The sequence below is a fragment of the Amphiprion ocellaris genome, chromosome 3, assembly GCF_022539595.1.
Source record: "Amphiprion ocellaris isolate individual 3 ecotype Okinawa chromosome 3, ASM2253959v1, whole genome shotgun sequence".
NCBI classification, from domain to species: domain Eukaryota; kingdom Metazoa; phylum Chordata; class Actinopteri; family Pomacentridae; genus Amphiprion; species Amphiprion ocellaris.
Genome location: NC_072768.1, coordinates 25,005,004 through 25,027,584, shown reverse-complemented (window position 1 = coordinate 25,027,584; position 22,581 = coordinate 25,005,004). Strand labels below are relative to the sequence as shown.

Here is a 22,581-nt window from a genome sequence, read left to right as displayed (position 1 = left end):
ATGCCAGCAGGCAAGGCACCTGGTCCTGATGGTTTCCCTGCTGAATTTCTTAAACATTTTTGGTCAATGTTAGCACCCCTTTTCTTCAGGACAGTGACAGAGATTAAAAATAATGGTTATATCAGTCCGCACATGAATACAGCTGCAATTAAATTATTACTGAAACCAGACAAAGATCCTACGCTTCCCTCTAGCTATCGACCTCTGTCACTAATCAACACTGACATCAAAATTATCTCAAAAGCTCTCGCCTCTAGGCTGGAGAAAATCATCCCGTCAATAATTCACAGCGATCAAACAGGATTTATAAATGGCCGACACTCCACCAACAATATCAGAAGACGTCTAAATCTAATCTCTTTGACGCAACACCACAACAAAGAAGCTATTGTTATGTCACTGGACGCAGAAAAAGCATTTGACAAAGTTAACTGGTCCTTTCTCTTCGCTGTGCTCCAAAAATTTGGCTTCGGAGAATCGTTTATCCAGTGGGTATCAGCTCTGTACAACTCACCCAAGGCTACAGTCACCACTAATGGGATCACTTCACAAAGCTTCAGTCTGCAAAGGGGAACGAGACAGGGATGCCCACTCTCTCCCTTATTGTTTGCGATCTTTATCGAACCATTAGCAACAGCTGTACGTCAGAACACCGATATCAAATGTATCTGCGCTCTGGAGTCTGAACATAAAATTAACCTATACGCAGATGACATCTTACTTTATCTACAAGAACCCAAAACTTCAGTAAAGGACGTATTTAACCTCATCACAACCTTCTCGCGTCTTTCAGACTACTCCGTCAACTGGTCAAAATCAATTATATTACCTTTAACAGAAAACTCGTGGAATCCCGCAGTCCAAAACTCGCATTATTCTTTTCCTACTGGCAACATCAGATATCTGGGCATAAATATTTCCTCCAAACTCTCAGAATTAGTTCACCTGAACTTCACTCCACTTTTGGGCAAAGTCTGTGATGATCTGAGGCGTTGGAACAACCTCCCCATCTCCCTTTTGGGACAAATAGCTACTGTCAAAATGAAAATATTACCTAAAATCAACTACCTCTTCTCCATGATTCCATTTAAACCCACATCAAAGTGGTTCCAATCGTTAGACTCCGCTATTGGTAAATTCTACTCAAAGAATAAAAAGGCTAAAATCAGTTTGACTACCCTAAATAAATCTGAAGGGGGACTGGAGGCTCCCAACTTCATGTATTATTATTTATCCAACCAAATACAATATCTCACCAAATGGATACATCCACATGAAGAATATAACTCCTGGCTGGAACTAGAACAGTTAGATTGTAACCAGATCAAAATCTCTGACCTTTCCTTTATCACTTCTGCCCTTAAACATCATTCCTGCTTCAAGAACCCTATGATCGCTTCCACCTTGTCTGCTTGGTGGAAAGCACTGGAAACCACAGGCTCCCAATTAAAACCCAGTATACTCTCCCCAATCTGGCACAACCCTGATTTTGCAAACAACAAAATAGCTCTTTATTTCAGCACATGGGCAGAGAGAGGAGTCACTCACCTCCATCACCTTCTGGATGACAACACATTTAGGACATATATAAACTTATTCCAAACATTTGAAATAAGAAATGGAAATTTTCTTCAGTACCTACAGGTAAAGAAGACGATTACAAGTAGAATTCCATCACTTCAGACTACTTTACAGCCAATGGATTTACAGCCACCTGAATTTGTCGAATACATTGTGAAACTCTCTCCAAGAAATAAGAAGAATCTCTCAAAAATTTATAGCGACTCTCCCTCAACACAGCCTCCATGTTTAGAAAGACTTCTTCTACTTCCGGTTTCAAGGCAGACAAAAGCAGTGGATTAGACTAGATTCACGTTAGTCCCGCCCACGGACTTTGACGGGCGAGGTTGACAGATAAAATAAATTCATGATCCACTGCAACACAAGGACCATGAAATAATTAATTAAATAGTGAAATAATGAAATATGTTTTTTACTTAAAATAATTGTTATTTTAATAAATTAATGACATATTTAATAACACATTTATGTATTTAATTCCAATTTTAATTAATTAATGACATATTTAATTCCAATTTTAACTAATTAATGACATATTTAATTATTTAATGATATATTTATTTAATAACACATTTAAGTATTTAATTCCAATTTTAATTAATTAATGCAATATTTAATTCCAATTTTAATTAATTAATGAAATATTTAATTCCAATTTTAATTAATTAATGAAATATTTAATTCCAATTTTAATTAATTAATGACATTTAATTAATTATTTAATTATGTATTTATTTATTTAATTTTGGCACTTTTAGTCCTCCATAGTACATGTGTTCCACAACATGCATGCAACACTGCTAGCATAACCTTTTTAGCTGGTAAAACAAGAAGCAAACCATGAATCAGATGATACGCTGGAATTATCATCAGTTTTCCAAAAGAATGGGCAGAGCAAAGCTATGTCCTCTCTTCTATTTTTCATATTTTCATAACATTGTCAGCCTTGATTGAATGTCTCACTCTACCTCATGCAACCCTGTTATGCATATTATCAGGGTAAGACAACTTATTTTTATTTTTCTTCCATCAGTAAGTTTGTCCTCTGCAAGCTATATATCTAGCTTTTGCTCCTGAGAAAAAGCTATTGGATTAGCAACTCTATTACTGTGATTAGAGTAGCGTTAAGAACAAATAAAACATGAAATAAAAATTGTTCCACTAATGTGCAAGCTGAGCCAATCAAGCCTTTGACAGTTTATTATCTATTATTGATCAATATCGAGCAGAAAATTATAAAAGAGAAGGTTTATTTTCAAAAAATGTTGAAGCCTGAACGTCCTCCAATTCTGGTATGACCCGTATGTAGAAAGTGAACTCCAGTGTCTTGTTTATTGTTCTGCACAGTATATGCAGGTTCTGTTGAGCTGAGCTGATCTACGTGTGTCGTCTGAGAGCGTGATGACGCACGAGTCTAAACAGGAAGTGTGGAAACGCAACAATAGCACGCTGCGTTTCCACACGAGCGGCCGTCATCGTTGTTACGCCATATACATGCCGGTGAGCTTTTCTATCTGGAACTTAGCGTTGCAATGTATGTAGATATTCATATAGATAAACACACAAGGGTTGCTGTCGTATTAGTGCCGTTCTTAGTAAATGGTCTGCTGAAACGGTGTTGAAGGATCTGTACTGTTGTTAACACAGCCGAGCCATGTTGGATCCGTTCCGCCAAAGCCCGTTCATGAAAGTCCGAGTTAAAAAGTAGCTCGAACAAGCTAGCTGACAGACCCGACAGCGCATTCATCCAGTCTTCCTACAAAATGCCATCGTGCTGTAGTGATTTCGGCCAAAGTTTGTTTTCAGTTAATAGCTTCAATGAAATGTTATTTTATTGTGGAGTCTGATAAACATCCCAAGCTGTTGGAGTAGCTAGACTATATGAGACAGCAGTCAATGCTATTTTTTTGTTAAATGACTTGCATTGATATGTCATTGCTGTCAAAAATGAATCATATATTATCGTCTTAAATGTTAGTTCGATGGTGTGGAGCTGGGCAGGCGCTTTAAATCCGTATATTTTTGAAGGGAGTTGTATGTGGTGATCTGGTGCATGAAAGTGCGACTAAGCAACGAAGAATAGCTTCTAATTGAAACCCCAGAGTTTTCAGAGCTGTCTAGTGCGTGGTGTGATGTTGAGTCCTGTGTGTGTTGTCAGCAGGACTGAGCCGCCATGATGGCAGCAGCCAGGCTGAGCTTCAGTGACATCACCGCCCTGGCTCCGATGGTCCGGGTGGGGACTCTGCCCATGAGGCTGCTGGCTCTGGACTACGGAGCTGATGTGGTTTACTGCGAGGTGAGGACCACGCCTTTATCACAGACATATCACACTGAACTCAAGTGTTGTTGTCAGTGTTAAAAAAAAGTCTTGACAACTTCTGTTCCAGGAGCTGATCGACATCAAAATGGTCCAGTGTCAGAGGGTGGTGAACGGTAAGAATCTGGGTGCTCCATTCCTCTGCACCAGGGGTGTCAAACTCATTTTAGTTCAGGGGCCACATTCAGCCCAATTTGATCTCCAGTGGGCTGGACCAGTAAAATCACAGAATAATAACCGATAAATCACTACAACTCCAAATGTTTCCCTTTGTGTTGGTGCAAAAAAAAGTACATTCTGAAAATGTTCACATTTAATGAACATTTTCTGAAAAACATTATGAACAAACAGAAATTTCTTATGAAAAGTAAGTGCAATTTCAACAGTATTATCCCTCAGTTTATCATTTATGCATTACAACTTACAGATCACAGTTTATCTACAAAGGCACAACACATTTAGTCGCAGGTATCTGGAACTGAACAATCTGGTATTTTATTTTATGATCAAAACAACTTGTTTAGGTCTAGAAATGATTTTAAATTTACATTCATTTCCACATTGGTTTAATAATCCTGACCACCACACCATACAAACTAAAAGTTAACTATTAAGGAAAAAGGTTAAGGTGTCCCCCTGCCTTGTAAATGTACTAAATTTACCCTTTAAAAAAATACATAAAAGTTGCAGCAGTGCAGTGGACAAATTTAAAATAGCAGTGACTTTTGTTGAAAGATTGCAGTTATGTCATCTCTGTAATTTTTATACTTTGCAAATTCATCCTGCGGGCCAGATTGGACCCTCCTGCAATGCTGGGGCCGTATGTTTGACACCCCTGCTTTACACCACACACCAAACAGCTGATGAAACAGACCTTTCAAATTGTGTGTGTGTGTGTTTGTCAGAGGTCCTGGAGACAGTGGATTTCGTAGCTCCAGATGATCGAGTGATGTTCAGGACCTGTAAGAGGGAGAAGGACAGAGTGGTCTTCCAGATGGTGAGACAGGAAACATTTGAACCATACAGCTCTGCACTTTTCTTCCTTCATTTTGCTGTAGATTGAAAAGCAGTGAGACTTTCCTTTGCTTCTTAGGGAACTGCTGATCCAGACAGAGCGTTGGCAGTAGCCCGACTTGTGTGAGTTCACTACCTAATCTCTGAGCTTTAAGTTCTTCTCCAGGGAAACACAGCGGCCATTTTCTCCACTTACTTAACGCCACTAATACTGATCAGATCACCAAACACAGCTTGAGCAGAGCAGGACAAGCTAGGGCTCCTTCTTATCACAAACAGATTCAACTGGCAACTTAACCAATAATAGCCCTTTTATTTAATTAATAATATGTATGTCCTGCAGGGATCCCTATGGTTTTTGTTGGGCTCGAAATCTATATGGATTATTGGTGATCAAAAAAAGCCCATACCTGATATCTGGAATAGATATACATTAAAAGTTATTTATTAACAGCATGTCGTAACAGATAACCTGTTATTCATAACCCCCCCACCCCCCATGGCAACAGCAGTCCTTGATGCCAATTGCCACCCTCAGCTGGTCAGTGCACCCCGACACAACACAAAAACTGCTTAGGAGTAAGCTATTCACCCAGGTTCCACACTCCCCAGATCTAAATCTTACTGAGCATCTGTGGGATGTGCCAGGATAAGTCTGATCTAGGTAGGTCCCACCCTGAAACCCACAGGACCCACAGAGTTCACTGCCACCATCCCAGCGCCACAGGACATCCCCACAGTGTCAAAAGTTCATACACATCTACTCAGTCAAGCGTTTTTCTTCTTTCTTTCTGTTTGCTACACTGTGTACAGTGTAGAACAGAATTAAAAGAATCAGAACTATCAATTCTGGAATTGAAATCTGAATGTGCTGTCTCTGTGTTGTACAGGGAGAAAGATGTAGCTGCTATAGATGTGAATATGGGCTGTCCAAAGGAATATTCCACTAAGGTGAGTTACCTGCCATCCTGCTTCTCCTTGGACCTCTGATCCTCTTGCTGACTTCTGACCTCTGCTGTCCTGCAGGGTGGAATGGGAGCTGCTCTCCTGTCAGATCCTGACAAGATTGAGGCTGTGAGTTCTTCCACGATGGCAGAATGACTTGAAAATCAACTGTTTCCATGATGCTCTTTCTATTCAATATCAATTGTTTTGGTCGTTTATGGACAAAAAGACAGTTTAAAATTCTGTACTTTAAAAATAATATTTTTCTCCCTTGTAGATCCTTAAGAAACTTGTTACAGGAGTTTCCAAACCAGTGACGTGTAAAATCCGAATACTGCCTTCGGTAAGATGTGAAAATTCACTTCTGTTATCTGTTAATATTTTTCTCTTTTCATTTTTGACCTTTGTTGCACATATTAGATTGTTGGTGTATTTCTGCATGAATTATATTTACAGATGCATTATATTACAAAGCTGAGTTCACCCATTTGCACTGTGGAGGGGTTTTGTTGCTCTGCTTTCCACTTTCCAATCCTCCAATGACAGTGTTTTGGCAGCGGCACAGTTTCAGTGCCACATAACTACAGCATGTTTCAATTCCAGCGTAGGACCTGGTCTGCATGTCATACCCTTCTCTCCAACCATGTTTCCTGTCTGCCTTTTCATTGTGAACTTCCAAATTAAGTCGAAGGACTCTCTTGGCCAGTTAATGGTTTTCACTTTTGTACTGTTGCATTTGGGATCACTGGCACACTAGAAAATCCTTCTTCTCTCAGCTTCATGTGAAGCTCATCTTTCTGTTCACTTCTATGTGCTTCAGTAGAAGGCTGGTGAGCTGCTTTGTTGCTTGTTGAAGATGTTTCACCTCTTATCCAAATACTTCCTCAGTTCTAACTGACTGGTGTGGAGTCCAAGGTTTTTATTCTTACCCTCAAATCACATGACTCAAGGCTGATTGCTGAGCCAAGATTCACCTGACTCAAGGTATTAATAGTGGTGAAACTGTCTGGGGAAGGACTTTAGAACTGTGTACTTAGTAAATGGTAGCCCTCCTTCACTGTTTAGGGATGGCCATTCCAGTTTAACATACACTACTGCACAAAAGTTTGGAGTCACCCAGACAATTTCATGTTTTCCATGAAAACTCACACTTTTATTCATGTGCTAACATGATTACACAAGAGTTTTTCTAATCATCAATTAGCCTTTCAGCACGATTAGCTAACACAATGTAGCATTAGAACACAGGAGTGATGGTTGCTGGAAATGTTCCTCTGTACCCCTATGGAGATATTCCATTAAAAATCATCTGTTTCCAGCTAGAATAGTCATTTACAATTAACATTAACAATGTCTAGACTGTATTTCTAATTCATTTAATGTTATCTTCATTGTGACCCCAAACTTTTGAACAGTAGTGTATATTGCTCATTTTACTCCTCTCTCAAACCATCTGTCTTTTCTGTCCAGAATGTGAACATTGCTGTCCTCAAAGGTGTGTCCCTTATCCTGTAGATGCAGGTGGACAGTAGAGTCTTGTTCTGAGGAGCTGTTCTCCTGTTTTGAGCCATGCACTTCTGGAACAGCTGTTTAGTTACTCCTGTGTATAGATCTGTTCACACGCAGCGTCAGACTGCATACATAACATTTGCTCTGCTTGTGTTTGGATATTTTTTCCTTTGTAGGGATCCTGGGCTTCTCAGGGTCAGTGGCAATTATTGGTATTTGTGAAAGACAGATGACCAATATTTGAAACTGATGTGCATTAAGTGTTATATTTTAACAACGTGATAGCAAGGAATCTGTCATTCATAACTAGGCTTCTTTATTAATAAATATTACTGTAGCTTAATCGGTACACATCAGAGCATCACAGGATGATTGGACACCCTAGTGTTTACTGTGGGATTGATTGAGATGAAACAGTTTGTCCCTTGCAATTCTTTTATTTTTTAAATAAAATTCAAGACTCTGACACTTACATTCAAAAATACTCTGCAAAGAGCTACCAAAAAATACCTTCATATTCATGAACTGTTCATGATAGAAGTTAGCAAACTTAATCTGTTAAAGTGATGTTAATGTCAGATATTTGGCAACCATGGTAACATGCATGTGCATTAACATGTATGTGTAGGGATTTTACCCTGACCAGACAGTCAGAAGTTTAAAATGCAGTCAGATGTCTTTGTAGCCTCTGCAGTCAATTTAAAAGATTCCACAGTAATTTTACAAGATATTATTCTTCTGTAGGATATTATTTCCAAGATGCATCATTTTGTCTTGTCCTCCTACCTGTCTGTCATTTTTCTTAATGCTGATTTGCAGACAGCAGTGATAACTTACCAATAATGTGACTGCATAACTGCTGTAGTTATTTCTTTGTTGGCTCATTTTGTCACCAGAAAACATAAATGTAGACATTAAAAACATTTATGTGCTGTCAGAAAATGAAAAGAAAAAACAAAGAAAAGGGATGCTATAAAAGGGAATTGGATGTTGAAAGTGTAAAGTGAAGGTGGCCATCCTTGAGATCCTTATTACAAAAGCTTAAATTAAAATGGGCTGTTGAAAAGAAGAAATCTTTCGTAGAAAAAAATCATTTATTCAACTCTGAAGTGCAAAGCAGAATGATCATCAGTTGAGACCTTAACTCTGTGTATTAACTTGGCTGTTTCAGCTGGAGGAAACGATCAGTCTGGTCCAGAGGATTGAAAAGACTGGTGTCACAGCCATCGCTGTTCATGGCAGGTAAACTGCTTCTGGAACCAAGTTCACACACTGACTTGTTTTATTAGGAACACACACATCAGAGCATTTACTGTCGTCTTAGTAATTTGATACATTTTTGTAAGAAATTTTTGAAAGTGGGAATTTCACGTTTGTCATTCTATCCCAGAAGAAACATGGTCAGATATTGACTATAGATCAGTATTTGTCATGTATATGAACAGTTTTGGACTTAACTGTACATACATAGATAACTTGGATAAAATATAATGGAAAGACGATTGTTTTTTCAAGATGTTCTGGTTGACATAAAAAAAAAAAAGAATTCTTTGGAAGATCAGAGCTCTAACATTTTGAGATTTGATTTGTTAAAATTGAAGGAATGATGCATTGTGATCTGAGGTTCCCTGTAAACTGCATCATTTAAAGACAAATTCCATCACTATAAGTCTGCTCATTAATGTTTTTGTCTTCTCTGTACAATGTTAGATATTTCTTTTTAAAAGACAGAATTGTTCACAGTGAAAGGTCATGCATTGAAATTGCTCATTTTAATCGCCCATCTGTCTAAAATAAACAGAAATCACACTACTGTGTGTAAAAACAGCAAAACAATCACACATCTTTAAATATCAAACTAGATGCAGATAAATTTTCTGTGAGTGCAGGTGAACTTCATTCATGTTGTCTTCAATCAATTTGTTGTTCAGATTTAAGGAGGAGCGGCCCAGACATCCTGTCCACTGTGATTACATTCAGGCTGTTGCTCAAGCCATTTCTATCCCTGTCATCGCAAAGTAAGTAACCACAAACAGTTCTCCAAGTGTTACTTCTAATGCCACACTAGATATGGTGTAACTTGGTAGTGGTGGCATGTCTTTAAAGGAAATGTTGACCAGACTCACACTGTGATATATAATGATAAAAAAGCCCTGTGTACTGCCCTTTTACACTACAGCTGACCAGTTTGTAGAACTTATCAAAAGGGTGTCAGACTTTTCTTCCTCTGGATGGGCACTCGTTTCAGTTACAGTTCGGAACAACGGTGTATATAAACTTGTATATCCTGGCATTCTTGTGTTTCCACTGTGCCCAATAACTCCTATTATTCCATAAAGGACTTACTGAAACGCGTGTTTTTGTCACAAAAGAAATTAATGCATTTTGGTCCTTTCATAGTTGAACAACAGAGGGTGATGTTTTTTATATAGATTGTGAAATCTGCTGTGGTGAGTTTATGTTGTTTTGCCTTTCTAAGTAAAATTTACTTGATTTGGCTGGACAAGGAACAGGAGCTTACCGGTAGTTGTTTTTCCAGCTAATAACTGTATCGCTTTACACTAGAAAAACACTCAGAGAGTGTAGCTCTGCCAAGGCTGTCCATTCCCCCATATGTCAGAAATACAGCATATTTATTTATAAATGCAGCATTTGTTTATTAGTTGTTGGTGATCAGAAATCATGGCAACATAGATTGTGGCCATTTAATATAGATGTACCCAAAAACAAAATGACCTTGTGCTGAGCACAGACGTGTGTTATGCATGTGTGAGTTATGTATGGATACTGAATCACATGACCCAAAAATGTAGCGGGCGGTGAAAATTGATGGGACTCGGGAGCACCTCCACAACTGAATTAATTATTCCTTGTGTCATTTCCAATGGATAAGTCCCGATAAGTCTGCAGCGGTCAATGTGTAGTAGGATCGCAACCATGTGATCCTCAACAGGCAGCGGATGTAGTGTTCACTTGTAGTCATAGTTACAGTGACGTCATGCCGCTATCTCGCAATGATACAGAAATCTTTAACAAATCCGTAGGTCCAGACTATAAGGCGTATCACTGCCAAAATCTAATCAATTTGTGTTTGTGTCATTTCTGACCTTCCCTGAAAATTTCATCCAAATCCGTTTTTGCATAATGTTGCTAACAGACAGATGCGGATCATCATATAACTCCTTTCTGTTCCCGAGTGTCCTTTAACACAACCACAAAGAGAATTTTTCGGACAGTTGTTGCACCCAACTGCATGAATGTGATGGCAGTAAATGTTGACAAAAAATAGTTTTAATAGATTACTTATGTAAAGCAGATGTTTTGTCTTGGGAAGTTGATTTTTATTGCGCACTGAAAGACAAACAAGAACAAAATTGATAAACCATATCAGACAATAAAAAATGATTTAAAGCATCTGTTTTACCAGTCGTTTCAAACAGTTCCTGTCCCATGTCTCATGCAGTGGAGGATCTCTGGATCTGGTGAAGACCAACTCCGACATTGAGGAGTTCAGGAAGGCGACAGGCACCTCGTCGGTCATGTTGGCCCGTGCAGCCATGTGGAACGCATCAGTGTTCACCAGGCAGGGACCTCTTCCTGTGGAAAAGGTCATGGAGGAATATCTAAAATATGTGAGTTTTCATTGTCACAGACAACTTTTTAAATATAAATCACTAAAATATCTTAAATAGCGCTATAAGCTGATGTTGTTAAATATCTTTTTTTTTTCAACCAACAATCAAAAAAGCAAACATTTAGATCACAGAGATGTAAAAGGGAGAAATAGAGAAGATTCTGACTTTGGCGAAGATTGTTTGGCTTTTTAGCTTGAATATTGACTTATGGAGTTGTATTGATGTTTCTTTTTTTTTTTTTTGTCTGCATTTGTTCTCATTGTTTAACTCCACAAAAGAGGTGTCAACATTGTATGAGATTGATGTATATTTTAGTCTTGCAGCCAAATATTTTAATATTTAGTGTATTGATGTTTCTTTTAAAAGTAACATGTCATTCACACCTGCTGGTAGTGTTTTTGGGGTTCAGGAGGTTAAAGCAGTATAACCATTGTTTCTTTGCTCTGGTGAGGTTGTACAATTAGGTTCTCAGTGTGATTTCTAACTGCTGTATGTGTTCCTGTACTCTAAAGAACCAGTGGGGAAATGCTGACAATACTCTAAAGTATTTTCCTTCCTCATGTGGCACAAGGTTGTCATTGTCAGAGTGAGCAGGAATTGTTGCCTGGAAAGACGGCTGACCGTCTGTCTCTCTTATGCTTCGCAGGCGATCCGATACGACAACAATGCCTTCAACACAAAGTACTGTCTGTGTCAGATGCTGAGAGACAAGGTGGAGTCTCCACTGGGGAAACAGGTGCAGGCAGCTCAGACCAATGCAGATATCAGGTACAGGGCTACAGGGCTTACTTTTTAATTCACATTTTTACAAGTTATTCAGATTTTTTTTGTCCTGTTATTCCCCTATAGGATGGTTTTGAAGACAGGTAAAAGTTAGAATCAACCACAAATACAACCTTTCCTTTCCTAGGATCACCGTGCCGAATTCAACAGACACAAAAGCCTCGAGGCACAAGAGAAAGTTCTAAATTCTCTATGGTCTGACCATGCTGTGCAAACAAACTCCATATAAGAAACTCTCAATAAACCTCACAAGAAGAACACAAGTTATGACTAATTAAATATATTTGTATATACACTAACGTTCAAGGGGCTGCACAGTGGCTCAGTGGTTTGCACTTTCGCCTTGCAGCTAGAAGATCCCCAGTTCATGTCCCGGCCTTCCTGGGATCTTTCTGCATGGAGTTTGCATGTTTTCCCTGTGCATGTGTGAGTTTTCTCTGGGTACTCCGGTCTCCTCCCACAATTCAAAAACAAGCTGAGGTTAACTGGTAGCTCTAAATTGTCCGTGAGTGTGATTGTTTGTCTCTGTGTATAGTCCTGTGATGGACTGGTGACCTGTCCAGGGTGTCCCCTGCCTTCACCCTAAGTCAGCTGGGATAGACTCCAGCGCCCTGCGAACCTAATGAGGATTAAGTGGTGTATAGGCTAGCTGGAAACGGCTGATTTTTAATGGAATATCTACATAGGGGTACAGAGGAACATTTCCAGCAACCATCACTCCTGTGTTCTAATGCTACATTGTGTTAGCTAATGGTGTTGAAAGGCTAATTAATGATTAGAAAACCCTTGTGTAATTATGTTAGCACATGAATAGAAGTGTGAGTTTTCATGGAAAGCTTGAAATTGCCTGGGTGACCCCGAACTTTTGAACAGTAGTGTATTTATCTATATATTTAGTAAATCTGATAAATACATTTGCTGATAGACATGGAGATCTTTCTGTAAACTACTTAAATAAATGGTTTAAATTTTTGCATAAACCAGAAGAAGCACAGCACACTATCAGTGTCTGGTATCAGGTATTGTGAGAAATTATGCATTCTGACATGATGTGAATGTTTCTTTGCTGCAGCGAGGCATACGGGCTGCAGGACTTTTACCAGCAGACTCTGGAGCAGCTGCAGACCAGGAGAGGCGCCCTACAGAGCAGCAGCCAGCCAGATCGACCCATCATGGATGGAGACGTCACCACCATGGCTGTCAAGTTTGAACGGTCAGTTTGCACTTGTCATGATTAACAGAATACACATTTACAGGATTCACTACATTTCTAAATACTCCTATCAAATTTGTGAAACATTCGAATTAGAATTTTGTGGTTGAGGTTGGTTCTTCGAGACATAATACGTTTCAGATCCAGCTTCTGTTTCGCAGAATGACACTTAATTGAATCTCCAATTGAACCTTTTATCTCTCCTGGTTATTTTAATTAGCAAATAGGGCTGCACAAACTATCATTTTAGCATTGACAGGAGGAGGTGCTATGTGATGTAAGGCAAATTGAATTAAACACATCATGCTACAAAAGTTTCCATCCACTTGTAAAGACCATGTATATCATGACAGACTTGAGTTTCCAGTGACTCCTATAACTCTGAATTTTGTGATGGAATCATTGAAATCTGCTGGGTCCAAAATATACTTACAGAATGCTAATACTTAGTTTAATGTCCCTTGGTCATTTTCACCTCAATTGGACACTTTTTGTTAGCCATCCACAAGATGGAAAGCTTCTGGACGAATCTTTGACCACTCGTCTTTAAAGAATTGCTTTCATCCCAGACATGCATGACCTCCTCACATCACTTTGTGCCACATCTGCCAATATTCTAATACTTGGTGACCTGAACATCCTCGCTGACACCCCCTCCTGTCACTTAGCAACTGAATTTCTACAACTTTTGGACTGATTAAATCTCACACAGCTTGTTGATGTCCCCACACACACCAGGGGGCGCACTCTTGACCTGGTCATTACTGACTTTGCTCCCATCGACAACCTGCATGTTTATGACCTGGGTGTCTCTGACCATAAGGTCATCTCTGTGGAACTGCCTTTTCTGCCTCCCAATTCCAAGCCCAAATGCCATATTCACTTTCATAATATCAGAAAGATCAACACAGACATCATGGCTTCAGATTTCCAGCTTCTCACCTCTGCAAACCTCTCATCTGCCAGTGAGTCAGTGGAGTATTACAGCAGATCTCTTTGCAATCTCCTGGATCTCCACGCCCCTATCAAAACCAGAACAGTGACTTTTTCCCGCTCTGCCCCCTGGTACACCAGTGAGCTACGGCAAATGAAGACGGCTGGCTGTGCCCTTAAGCGGTGTCTAAATTCATCTGGACTCTCTGTACACAGGCTACCTTACCAGGAACACCAAAAAGCCTATGCATAGTCGCTGAAAGACGCACGATCACAGTTCTACTCCAACATCATCAACAACAGTCATGGAAACTCCAAGCAGCTCTTCTCTACAGTAAACTACCTCCTTAAATCTCAATTTCAAACACACACAGAAGATCAATGTAGCAAATTTCTTACCTTTTTCAAAACCAAAATCAACACCATCCGTTCCCATCTCTCCAGCCCTCTTGCCCCTCCTGCCCTGTCTGCCGCCCCCCCAGCCAAGAACCTCCTTCCCCCTTCACTGTTTCTCTGAGATTTCACAGCATGAAGTTGAGGACATCATCAAGAAAATGAAACCATCCACCTGCACACTAGACCTCTTTCCAACATTCCTGATAAAATCAATCTCTCTGCCATAAGTCCTCTTATCACAAAAACAACAAACCACTCTCTCCAGTCTGGCCATGTTCCATCTGAGCTTAAAACTGCTGTCATTAAACTACTTCTCAAAAAACCCACCCTCAACCCAGAAGCCCTTACCACCTACAGGCCCATTTCCAATCTCCCGTTCCTTTCAAAGGTAATGGAAAAAGTTGTTGCTGCCCAACGTCAGGACCATCTACATCAACACAAACTCTTTGAAAAATTCCAGTCAGGCTTCGGTTCTGCCCACAGCACTGAGATAGCACTGGTCAGGGTAACAAATGACCTTTCGATGGCGGCGGATACTGGCTCTCCTTCACTCGTTTTCCTCCTTGACCCAGCAGCATCTTTTGACACTATTGATCACAATATACTCCTCAATCGCCTCCACCTTGACATAGGACTTTCTGGTACTGCCTTGGACTAGTTTACGTCATACTTGTCTGGAAGGACCGACTATGTCAGCCTGGGAGGTGCCAAGTCACAGACACTTCCTGTCACCTGCGGTGTCCCCCAAGGATCTGTTTTTTAAAAAGGCCTAAAGACCTTTCTTTTTAACAAAGCTTTTAATTAAACGTGCCTCTGAATGTTTTTATTTTTTGTTATTTTATCTAATTGCTCCGTTTTTATTACATGATTGTTTTGTTTTTATCTGTTTTATATCTTAAATGTAGCACTTTGAGATTTTGCCTAAATGAAAAGTGCATTACAAATAAAGTTTATTATTATTATTATTATTATTATTATTATTATTATTATTAAGTAGCTTCTGACCCAGACTTGTTTCATTTTCACAGTCCACAGGTTCTTGACAGGGTTTGTTGTAGGATCGCAATCGTGATTGTCAGCAGGCAGCTGACATGGTGTTCACTTGTAGTCATAGTTACAGTGACGCCATGCCGCTATCTTGCAATGATACAGAAATCTTGAACAAATCCGTGGATCCAGACTATAGTCGGCATGACCTTCCTTGAAAATTTCATCCAGATCCGTTGGTCCATTTTTGAGTAATGTTGCTAACAGACAGACAGACAAACAGATGGACAAACAGATAAACGTATGCTGATCATCACTAACTCCGCCTCCTTGGCGGAGTAAAAAAGAAAATTTTGCAGAGTCAATTTGGGTCAAAATGTTTTGAAGTGGGAAAAAGTCACTAGACATGGAAAATCTTCCATGTCCATGATGATCTGATTTGTGTGTGTGTTGGCCAGGAGGGAGTATCCACCTCAGATCACTCCAAAGATGTTCCTGCTGGAATGGAGCCGCAAGGAGAAACTGGAGCAGCCACAGTATGAGACGGTAAGAAGAAATTTACACTTAACTCCGTAGAATACACTTCTGATTTAGTCTGTAGGTTGGGGTCATAATTATAAAAGTTAAGTATTATCTAGGAAGTGTATACTCTTTGATCCAGAGCCATCACTAAAACTGGTTTATCAATCAATTCAACACCTTAACTTTAAAATAGTCAGCTGTAACAGATAAAACCTGCTGTGATGGATTTCCCTCATTATTATACATTATTTTTCTGTATGTTTTATTATAAGAAATAGTATTGCAACAAATGATTGATAACTTGCTGCACTAAAGAAATTACTTCACTGCAACTGTTTTTAGACCACAAAGCCTGTCTTACAATGACAACCACTGGCATGATAACTGTGGCATAATGCATAGCCGGCAGTTCTGAGTTCTCTCCACTTCTAGTCATAGTTGTGCTGTTTCCATAGAGGTGAAGCACTTTGTAGTACAGTGAAAAATGAGCCCATTTGGAGGAAAAATATGACAAAAAAACACCCAGAAATGGTTTGGGGTTGCTTTCATTGTGATTTTTACTCCCAGAAATCAAGCAACATAACTTATGTGACAATTTGTAAATACTATATGTGTTCATTTTTGAGTGAAATAGATATGCAGAGCCACTACACTACCTGTCAGAAGTTTGGACACACCTTCTCATTCATTTTTTTTCCTTTATTTTTAATACTGTCTACATTGTAGATACATACTGAAGACATCAAAACTATGAATAAACACATATGAAATTATGTAGCAAACAAGCAATTGTGAAATAACTCTAAACATGTTTTATATTTTAGATTATTCAAGATAGCCACCCTTTGCTTTGATTACTGCTTTGCACACTCACATTCTCTCAATGAGCTTCATGAGGCAGTCTCCTGAAATTCACTTTTTTTTGTTTACTACATAATTTCATGTGTTCATTCATAGTTTTGATGCCTTCAGTGAGAATCAACAATGTAATTAGTCATGAAAATAAAGAAAAACTATTAAATGAGAAGGTGTGTCCAAACTTGATGGATAGTGTACATATAACAGTTTATCTTTTGCTGAATGGGTCCCTTTAAAAAAAAGATTTGAGGTATAGATTAAGAGTATTCTCTCTTGCCCTGGCACCACTGCACCACTACACCACTGGTGTTGCTGTGAACAGTATGTCAGTGTTTGTGTGTGTTGTGTTTTCAGGTGCAGCGTTCTCAGGATCGAGCCTTTCAGTCCACTGTGACTGTAGCAGAGAAGAAGTACAGATCTTCACTGTGGTCAGTACAAACTTCAAGTCATTTATTCTTTTAACCCTTTTTAAATTGCGAGGAAGCATTTAGGTCATGCAACATGTGCAATTGTGTTTTTTAAGAGTTACATTCAGGAGAGGAGTAGTTTGTAATCGCAGTTTGAAGCTGACCTGCAGGCACAGTTGTGTCAAGTGTTATGGTTTCTCATAAAATGTTCCACCTGTGTTAAGCTCAGAAACTGAAAGCAATTTTCAGTGGATACAGTGGATACTTTATTCTGCTTTATTTAACCTTATTCACTCAGCTTGATGTTCATAATAAGGTCACTAATGTGCTAAATTCCCAGAAAGATTCCCTTTGATCCTGCTTGGAATATGAATCAACCAGTTGTGTGTTGGGTTGCTCGCCGCTTCCAGTGTGATCCTATGTGCTTCACTATCCTGCATCAATCTGGAGCTCTCTAACCACAGCAGACTGTTGTACAGAATTTAAAATCACATCTACTAATGTCAGCTACTTCATTTTCTATATTCCAAAAAGCTGCAAAATGTTCTCATTATGACTTCTTCAAGGACCGACTTTTAATAGTTTTAGCTCATTTACTACAAACCACTGCCCTCCAGGTTCCTAATCATACATCAGTCTTCATTTTGAATTCTTTCTTTACAGGCACCATTGCCTTCTGTTCTCTGTGAAGGTCTACTTACAGACGCCTGACAGTTACTCTTTCTTGCAACAGTGTGCATTATATTAGAGTAAATAGTTATACATGGTTACCATTTGTAACCAGATAACTTCCCTTGATTAGTAAAAAATAAACTGTTGCTGTAAACCCACAACATGCAGTCAAATCAGTTGTTAGTGCCAGTAAAACAGACAGTGTTTAGGCTGCAAACACAAAACACATCCATCAGAGACATAGTGGAAATGACAGGAGTGGCCAAAAAAAAGCAAAAACAATTTGGTACAATGAGAGAAAAAAAAAAAAGACACAGGGTAGCTATTCAACATAAGGCCTCGGCATGTATGGGAGATTATTTTCATGGTGTATAAAGAAACCTTGACAACATCAGCCAAGTAAAGACGACTCTCCAGGAGGAAAGTATATCCTGATCCAAGACTGTCATAAAGACAAGATTTCACAAAAGCAAATACAGAGGGTTTACCACAAAGTGCAAAGCAATCATAAGCATCAAGAACAGAAAAGTCAGATTAAAAGTTCTGAAACTGCATCCTTTGGATAAATGACACTAGAATCAACCTGTACCAGAATGATAATAAGAAAAAAGTATGGAGAAGGTTTACACAATTCAGCACACAACATCATCTGTAAAACATAGTATAGACAGCGTGATGACATAGCTGCTAATGGACTCACTAGTGTTTCATGATGATGTGACAGAAACAGCAGGGTGAAGTCAGAAGTGTACAGGGAGGTACTGTTTGTTTTGACTCAGCCAAATGCAGTAAAGCTCACAGCACCTCACAATACAGATGGATGAAGAAGTAGAATATTGTGTAGTGACTAAGTATCACCTGATCAAGTATTCACTTCACTTCACTACACAAAGACAAAACTAAAGGCAGAGAGAACCACAAACGACATGAAAACAGCTGCAGAAAACGTGTGACGAAGTACAAAAAAGGAAACCTGATGTTTGGTGATGTTCATGGGCTTCAAGTATTTTTGCTTAATTCATTTCCTGCAGATATTATGACATCTTGTGTGGTTAAGCACACTTTCTGACAAGCGAAACATCATCTACAATGTAGAAAATAATTAAATAAAAATCATTGAATGAGAAAGTGTGTCCAAACCTTTGACTGGTAGTGTATAAAGACTTGAAAAGCACTCAGAGAACGCAGTACTCTGCCAAGGCTGTTCATTCCCCCATATGGCCTTGTCAGAAATGCAGCATTGTTTTTGTAAATGCAGCATTTGTTTATTAGTTACTGATGATCAGAAATCACAGCAACATAGAATGTGACCATTTGATATAATAATATAGATGTACCCACAAACAAAATGACCTCAAACTGAGCACAGGCATGTGTTATGCATGTGTGCGTTATGTACGACTACCGAATCGCATGACCTATTTTACTTTAATCAATTGTTCCTTGTATCATTTCCAACAAATAAGTCCACAGCGGTCGATTTGTAGTAGGATCGCAATTATGTGATCATCAGCAGGCAGCTGACGTAGCGTTCACTTGTAGTCATAGTTACAATGACGCCGTGCCACTATCTCACAATGATACAGAAATCATCTGTGGATCCAGATTATAAGCCGCATCACTGCCAAAATCTAATCGTCTTGGTCCTTGTGTCATTTTTGACCTTCCATGAAAATTTCATCCAAATCCGTTTATCCGTTTTTGAGTAATGTTGACAACAGACAGACAAACCAACGTCGATCGTCACATAACTCTATAATAATTGTCTCCCAGTTCATGAGGCAGTGTTAAAGGGAAATTTGGGTAAATCAGAAAACAGTCTGCAATATGTAATAATCTTTTAGGAGCTGAGCTTACATGATCCTGTTGTTTTTAGGGAGAAGTCAAAGAAATTTGCAGAACAAGCAGCTGCCATCGTCTGCCTGCGAATACTGGGAATACCAGAAGGCCGTATTGGTGAGGAAGACTCTGGCCTGGTCTGCAAGAGGAAAAGGGAGGGGAGGATGAACGGCACTACAGAGGAAGACGTGAGCAAGAAACGACATGTGGCTGACATCCTACATTCAACAGAAACCTCAGAGCCCACGGTGGTGGCCAATGGTGATGGTCACAAACCAACCACACCTGAAAAACCGCCGGAGAGTCCAGAACAGTTGACTCTTTAAACAGGAGGAGAAGACTGGACCTGCAAGAGCAATTCAAGCTTCCACTGAGGCTGATGTTAGTCATAAAGAGCAGCATCTATTGGTCTTATGTCATTTCAAGGTTATTTTTATTTAATCTAAAAATTAAGACTAAATTCAGATTGTTTGCCCTCAACCACAATTGGAAGCTGCCTTTTAAGTCTCTGGGCTTTTTTTCCCCCCCATTCCCCCCATGGCTTCAGTCAAACTGGGATGTGTTCAGCCAATCAGCTGGAAGAGTCAAAGTTCACCTTTCTAGTTTCTTTATTTTATAAACAAATGTATCATTTTAATGAATATGAATGGTGAGGAGATTCAGATGCGGATTTGCAGTCAGTAGGGGGCAGCGCTGAACTTTTATGTTGAGGGGTCATCATATCAGGTATTTCAGAGAAACACGGGAATTGTAACCCTGGTGCCTTACAGAGCAACTTTTTTTTTTTTTTTTTTTAAATCATGATTTTGGAAGAGCCGTAAATTCAGTATTTGTGTCCAGATGTATAATATGGTGCCATATGTTTGTATGTGTTGGTTCCTTATTTCTTTAAGTTTTCTTGTTAAAAATCTTCCAAATCCTCTACACACTACTGTTTTTATTCTAATGCTAAAGGAATGGCCTGAGTTGTTATTTTTATTTCATTTTCTACAAATTCAATGAATAGCTAAAACCTGTGTGAAATGATCCTACCAATCACTACTGTCAGTGCTCCTGCAGTCTGATGGATTTTCTTTTTTATCAAAAACACATGAAGGAGCAAAACTGCATTTAGAATTATTCATCTTGATGAAATAAAACTGCAGCAGATCAGTGGCGCCAGATAGGGCCAGTGAAAATCCTGGGGTAGCACACCAAAAACTAGAAGAGCACTCAGAGAGCACAGTACTCTGTCAAAGCTGCTCAGTCGTATCATTTCTGACAGATGAAATCTTTAATAAAAAATGACCTCACACTGAGCACTGTTATGCATGTGTACATTATGTACGGATACGGAATCGTGTGACCTAAATATGTATGTGGCGGGAATTGATGGGACTCGGAAACACCCCCACAATTTAATCAATTGTTCTTTGTATAATTTCTGATGGATAAGTCCTGATATATCCACAGCGGTCGATCTGGAGTAGGATCGCAATCGTGATCGTCAGCAGGCAGGTGACGTAGCATTCACTTGTCATAGTTACAGTGACGCCGTGACGCTATCTCGCAATGATACAGAAATCTTTAACAAATCCGTGGATCCAGACTACAAGCCGCATCACTGCCAAAATCTAATCAGGTGGTCCTTGTGACCTCTCACCTTTCCTGAAAATTTCATCCAAATTCATTTGTCCGTTTTTGACTAATGTTGCAAACAGACGTACAAACGTATGCCGATCGTCAGACAACTCCGCTGCATTCCTTCGCTTAATAACTGAATTTCAAAAAGAAAAGCTGTCATAGTATTGAGGCTAGTTAAAAACTATGTAAATACTAGAGTTAAGGAATCATGTACCCATATATTTTGGCCTTTTATTTTACAGTTGATGTTACTGTGATGAGTATAAACTCATATGGTACAGTAAACATGTTGAGTTCCACAACAAGCCCATTTTAATAAGTATCTGGTTATATATGAGCTAGACCATCGATGTTGAACTGATTTTAGTTCACGGGCCACATACAGCTCAATTTGATCTCAAGTGGGCTGTACCAGTAAAATCACAGTATAATAACCTGTAAATAACCACAACTCCAAATTTTTCCTTTGTTGTAGGTCAAAAAAGTATATTCTGAAAATTATTACATTTAATGCACTATTTATCTACAAAACATGATCATCCTAAAATTTCTTAAGAAAAATAAGTTCAATTTCAACAAGATTACCCCCAGTGTATCATTTACACATTAAAACCTACAGATCACAGAGTATCTAAAAAGGCACAAAACATATAGTCTCACGTATCTGAAACTGAACAATGAGGTATTTTACTTTAAAATCAAAACAACTTGTCAAAGTCTAGAAAGTATTTAAAATTTACAGTTTTACGAATTTTCTGTAATTTCTCTGTCTTCTCTGTAATTTTTATACTTTGCAAAGTCATCCCGCGGACTGAATTGGACCATCTGGTGGGATGGTTTTGGCCCGTGGGCCGTATGTTTGACACCTCTGAGTTAGACTATTCATTGTTCTCATTGTGTAGCTGTACTTGGCTTTAAAAGACAAATATACAGCTTTAATATTAAGTAGTACAAGCAAAACAGTAACTGGGAACAAGTCTAGTCTAGTTTAAAAGCACTGCGCAGAGGTCTCTGATTAATTTCAGTACAGCTTTATTCAGCTGTAGACCAACATGTTACTGAGAGGATTCTTCTTCAGATATAGCTGTTTGGACCCCTTCAGCTCTTGACCAGGGTATATCTATGATAAAATATGAGGAAAATAAGTTAGAATTTAAAATAACAACAAAAACAACAATAGAAATAACACAACATGAGTAGCGTGTCCTTGTTTATAGCAATCACAGATTACAATTCTAACATTGACCCATAGTCAATTCTGTTCTGATTATTCAAATTCACCAGTAAACATGAACGACATGCTTTCTGTTGTGATGCCAGGATTCATAACTCAGTGTTGACATCTTA

At 38.9% G+C, this 22,581-nt stretch overlaps 1 protein-coding gene across 2 annotated transcripts; it reads left to right on the top strand.

Annotated features, from left to right (window-relative positions):
• Window positions 1-2,977: 2,977 nt before the first annotated feature.
• dus2 (dihydrouridine synthase 2) lies at window positions 2,978-20,909 on the top strand. 2 transcript variants are annotated; one of them, XM_055009425.1, is made up of 16 exons: window positions 2,978-3,081; window positions 3,743-3,877; window positions 3,969-4,014; window positions 4,804-4,895; window positions 4,992-5,035; window positions 5,803-5,863; window positions 5,939-5,986; window positions 6,135-6,200; window positions 8,538-8,608; window positions 9,298-9,384; window positions 10,830-10,998; window positions 11,648-11,769; window positions 12,857-12,997; window positions 15,772-15,859; window positions 17,048-17,121; window positions 19,649-20,909. In XM_055009425.1, exons 2-16 carry the CDS (start codon window positions 3,755-3,757, stop codon window positions 19,935-19,937), a joined length of 1,521 nt encoding a protein of 506 aa, XP_054865400.1. In that variant the 5' UTR covers window positions 2,978-3,081; window positions 3,743-3,754; the 3' UTR covers window positions 19,938-20,909. The 2 variants fall into 2 exon arrangements, with proteins under 2 accessions (XP_054865400.1, XP_054865401.1); XM_055009426.1 differs by having other exon boundaries at window positions 3,010-3,081; window positions 3,740-3,877.
• The last annotated feature ends 1,672 nt before the right edge of the window (window positions 20,910-22,581 follow it).

Excerpts from the sequence above, each read along its gene's own strand:
- dus2 (XM_055009425.1), top strand. The coding sequence starts at position 3,755 with ATGATGGCAGCAGCCAGGCTGAGCTTCAGTGACATCACCGCCCTGGCT. Across the intron at positions 5,036-5,802 it reads TTGGCAGTAGCCCGACTTGT|GGAGAAAGATGTAGCTGCTA; the intron begins GTGAGTTCACTA and ends TGTGTTGTACAG. Across the intron at positions 9,385-10,829 it reads TCTATCCCTGTCATCGCAAA|TGGAGGATCTCTGGATCTGG; the intron begins GTAAGTAACCAC and ends TGTCTCATGCAG.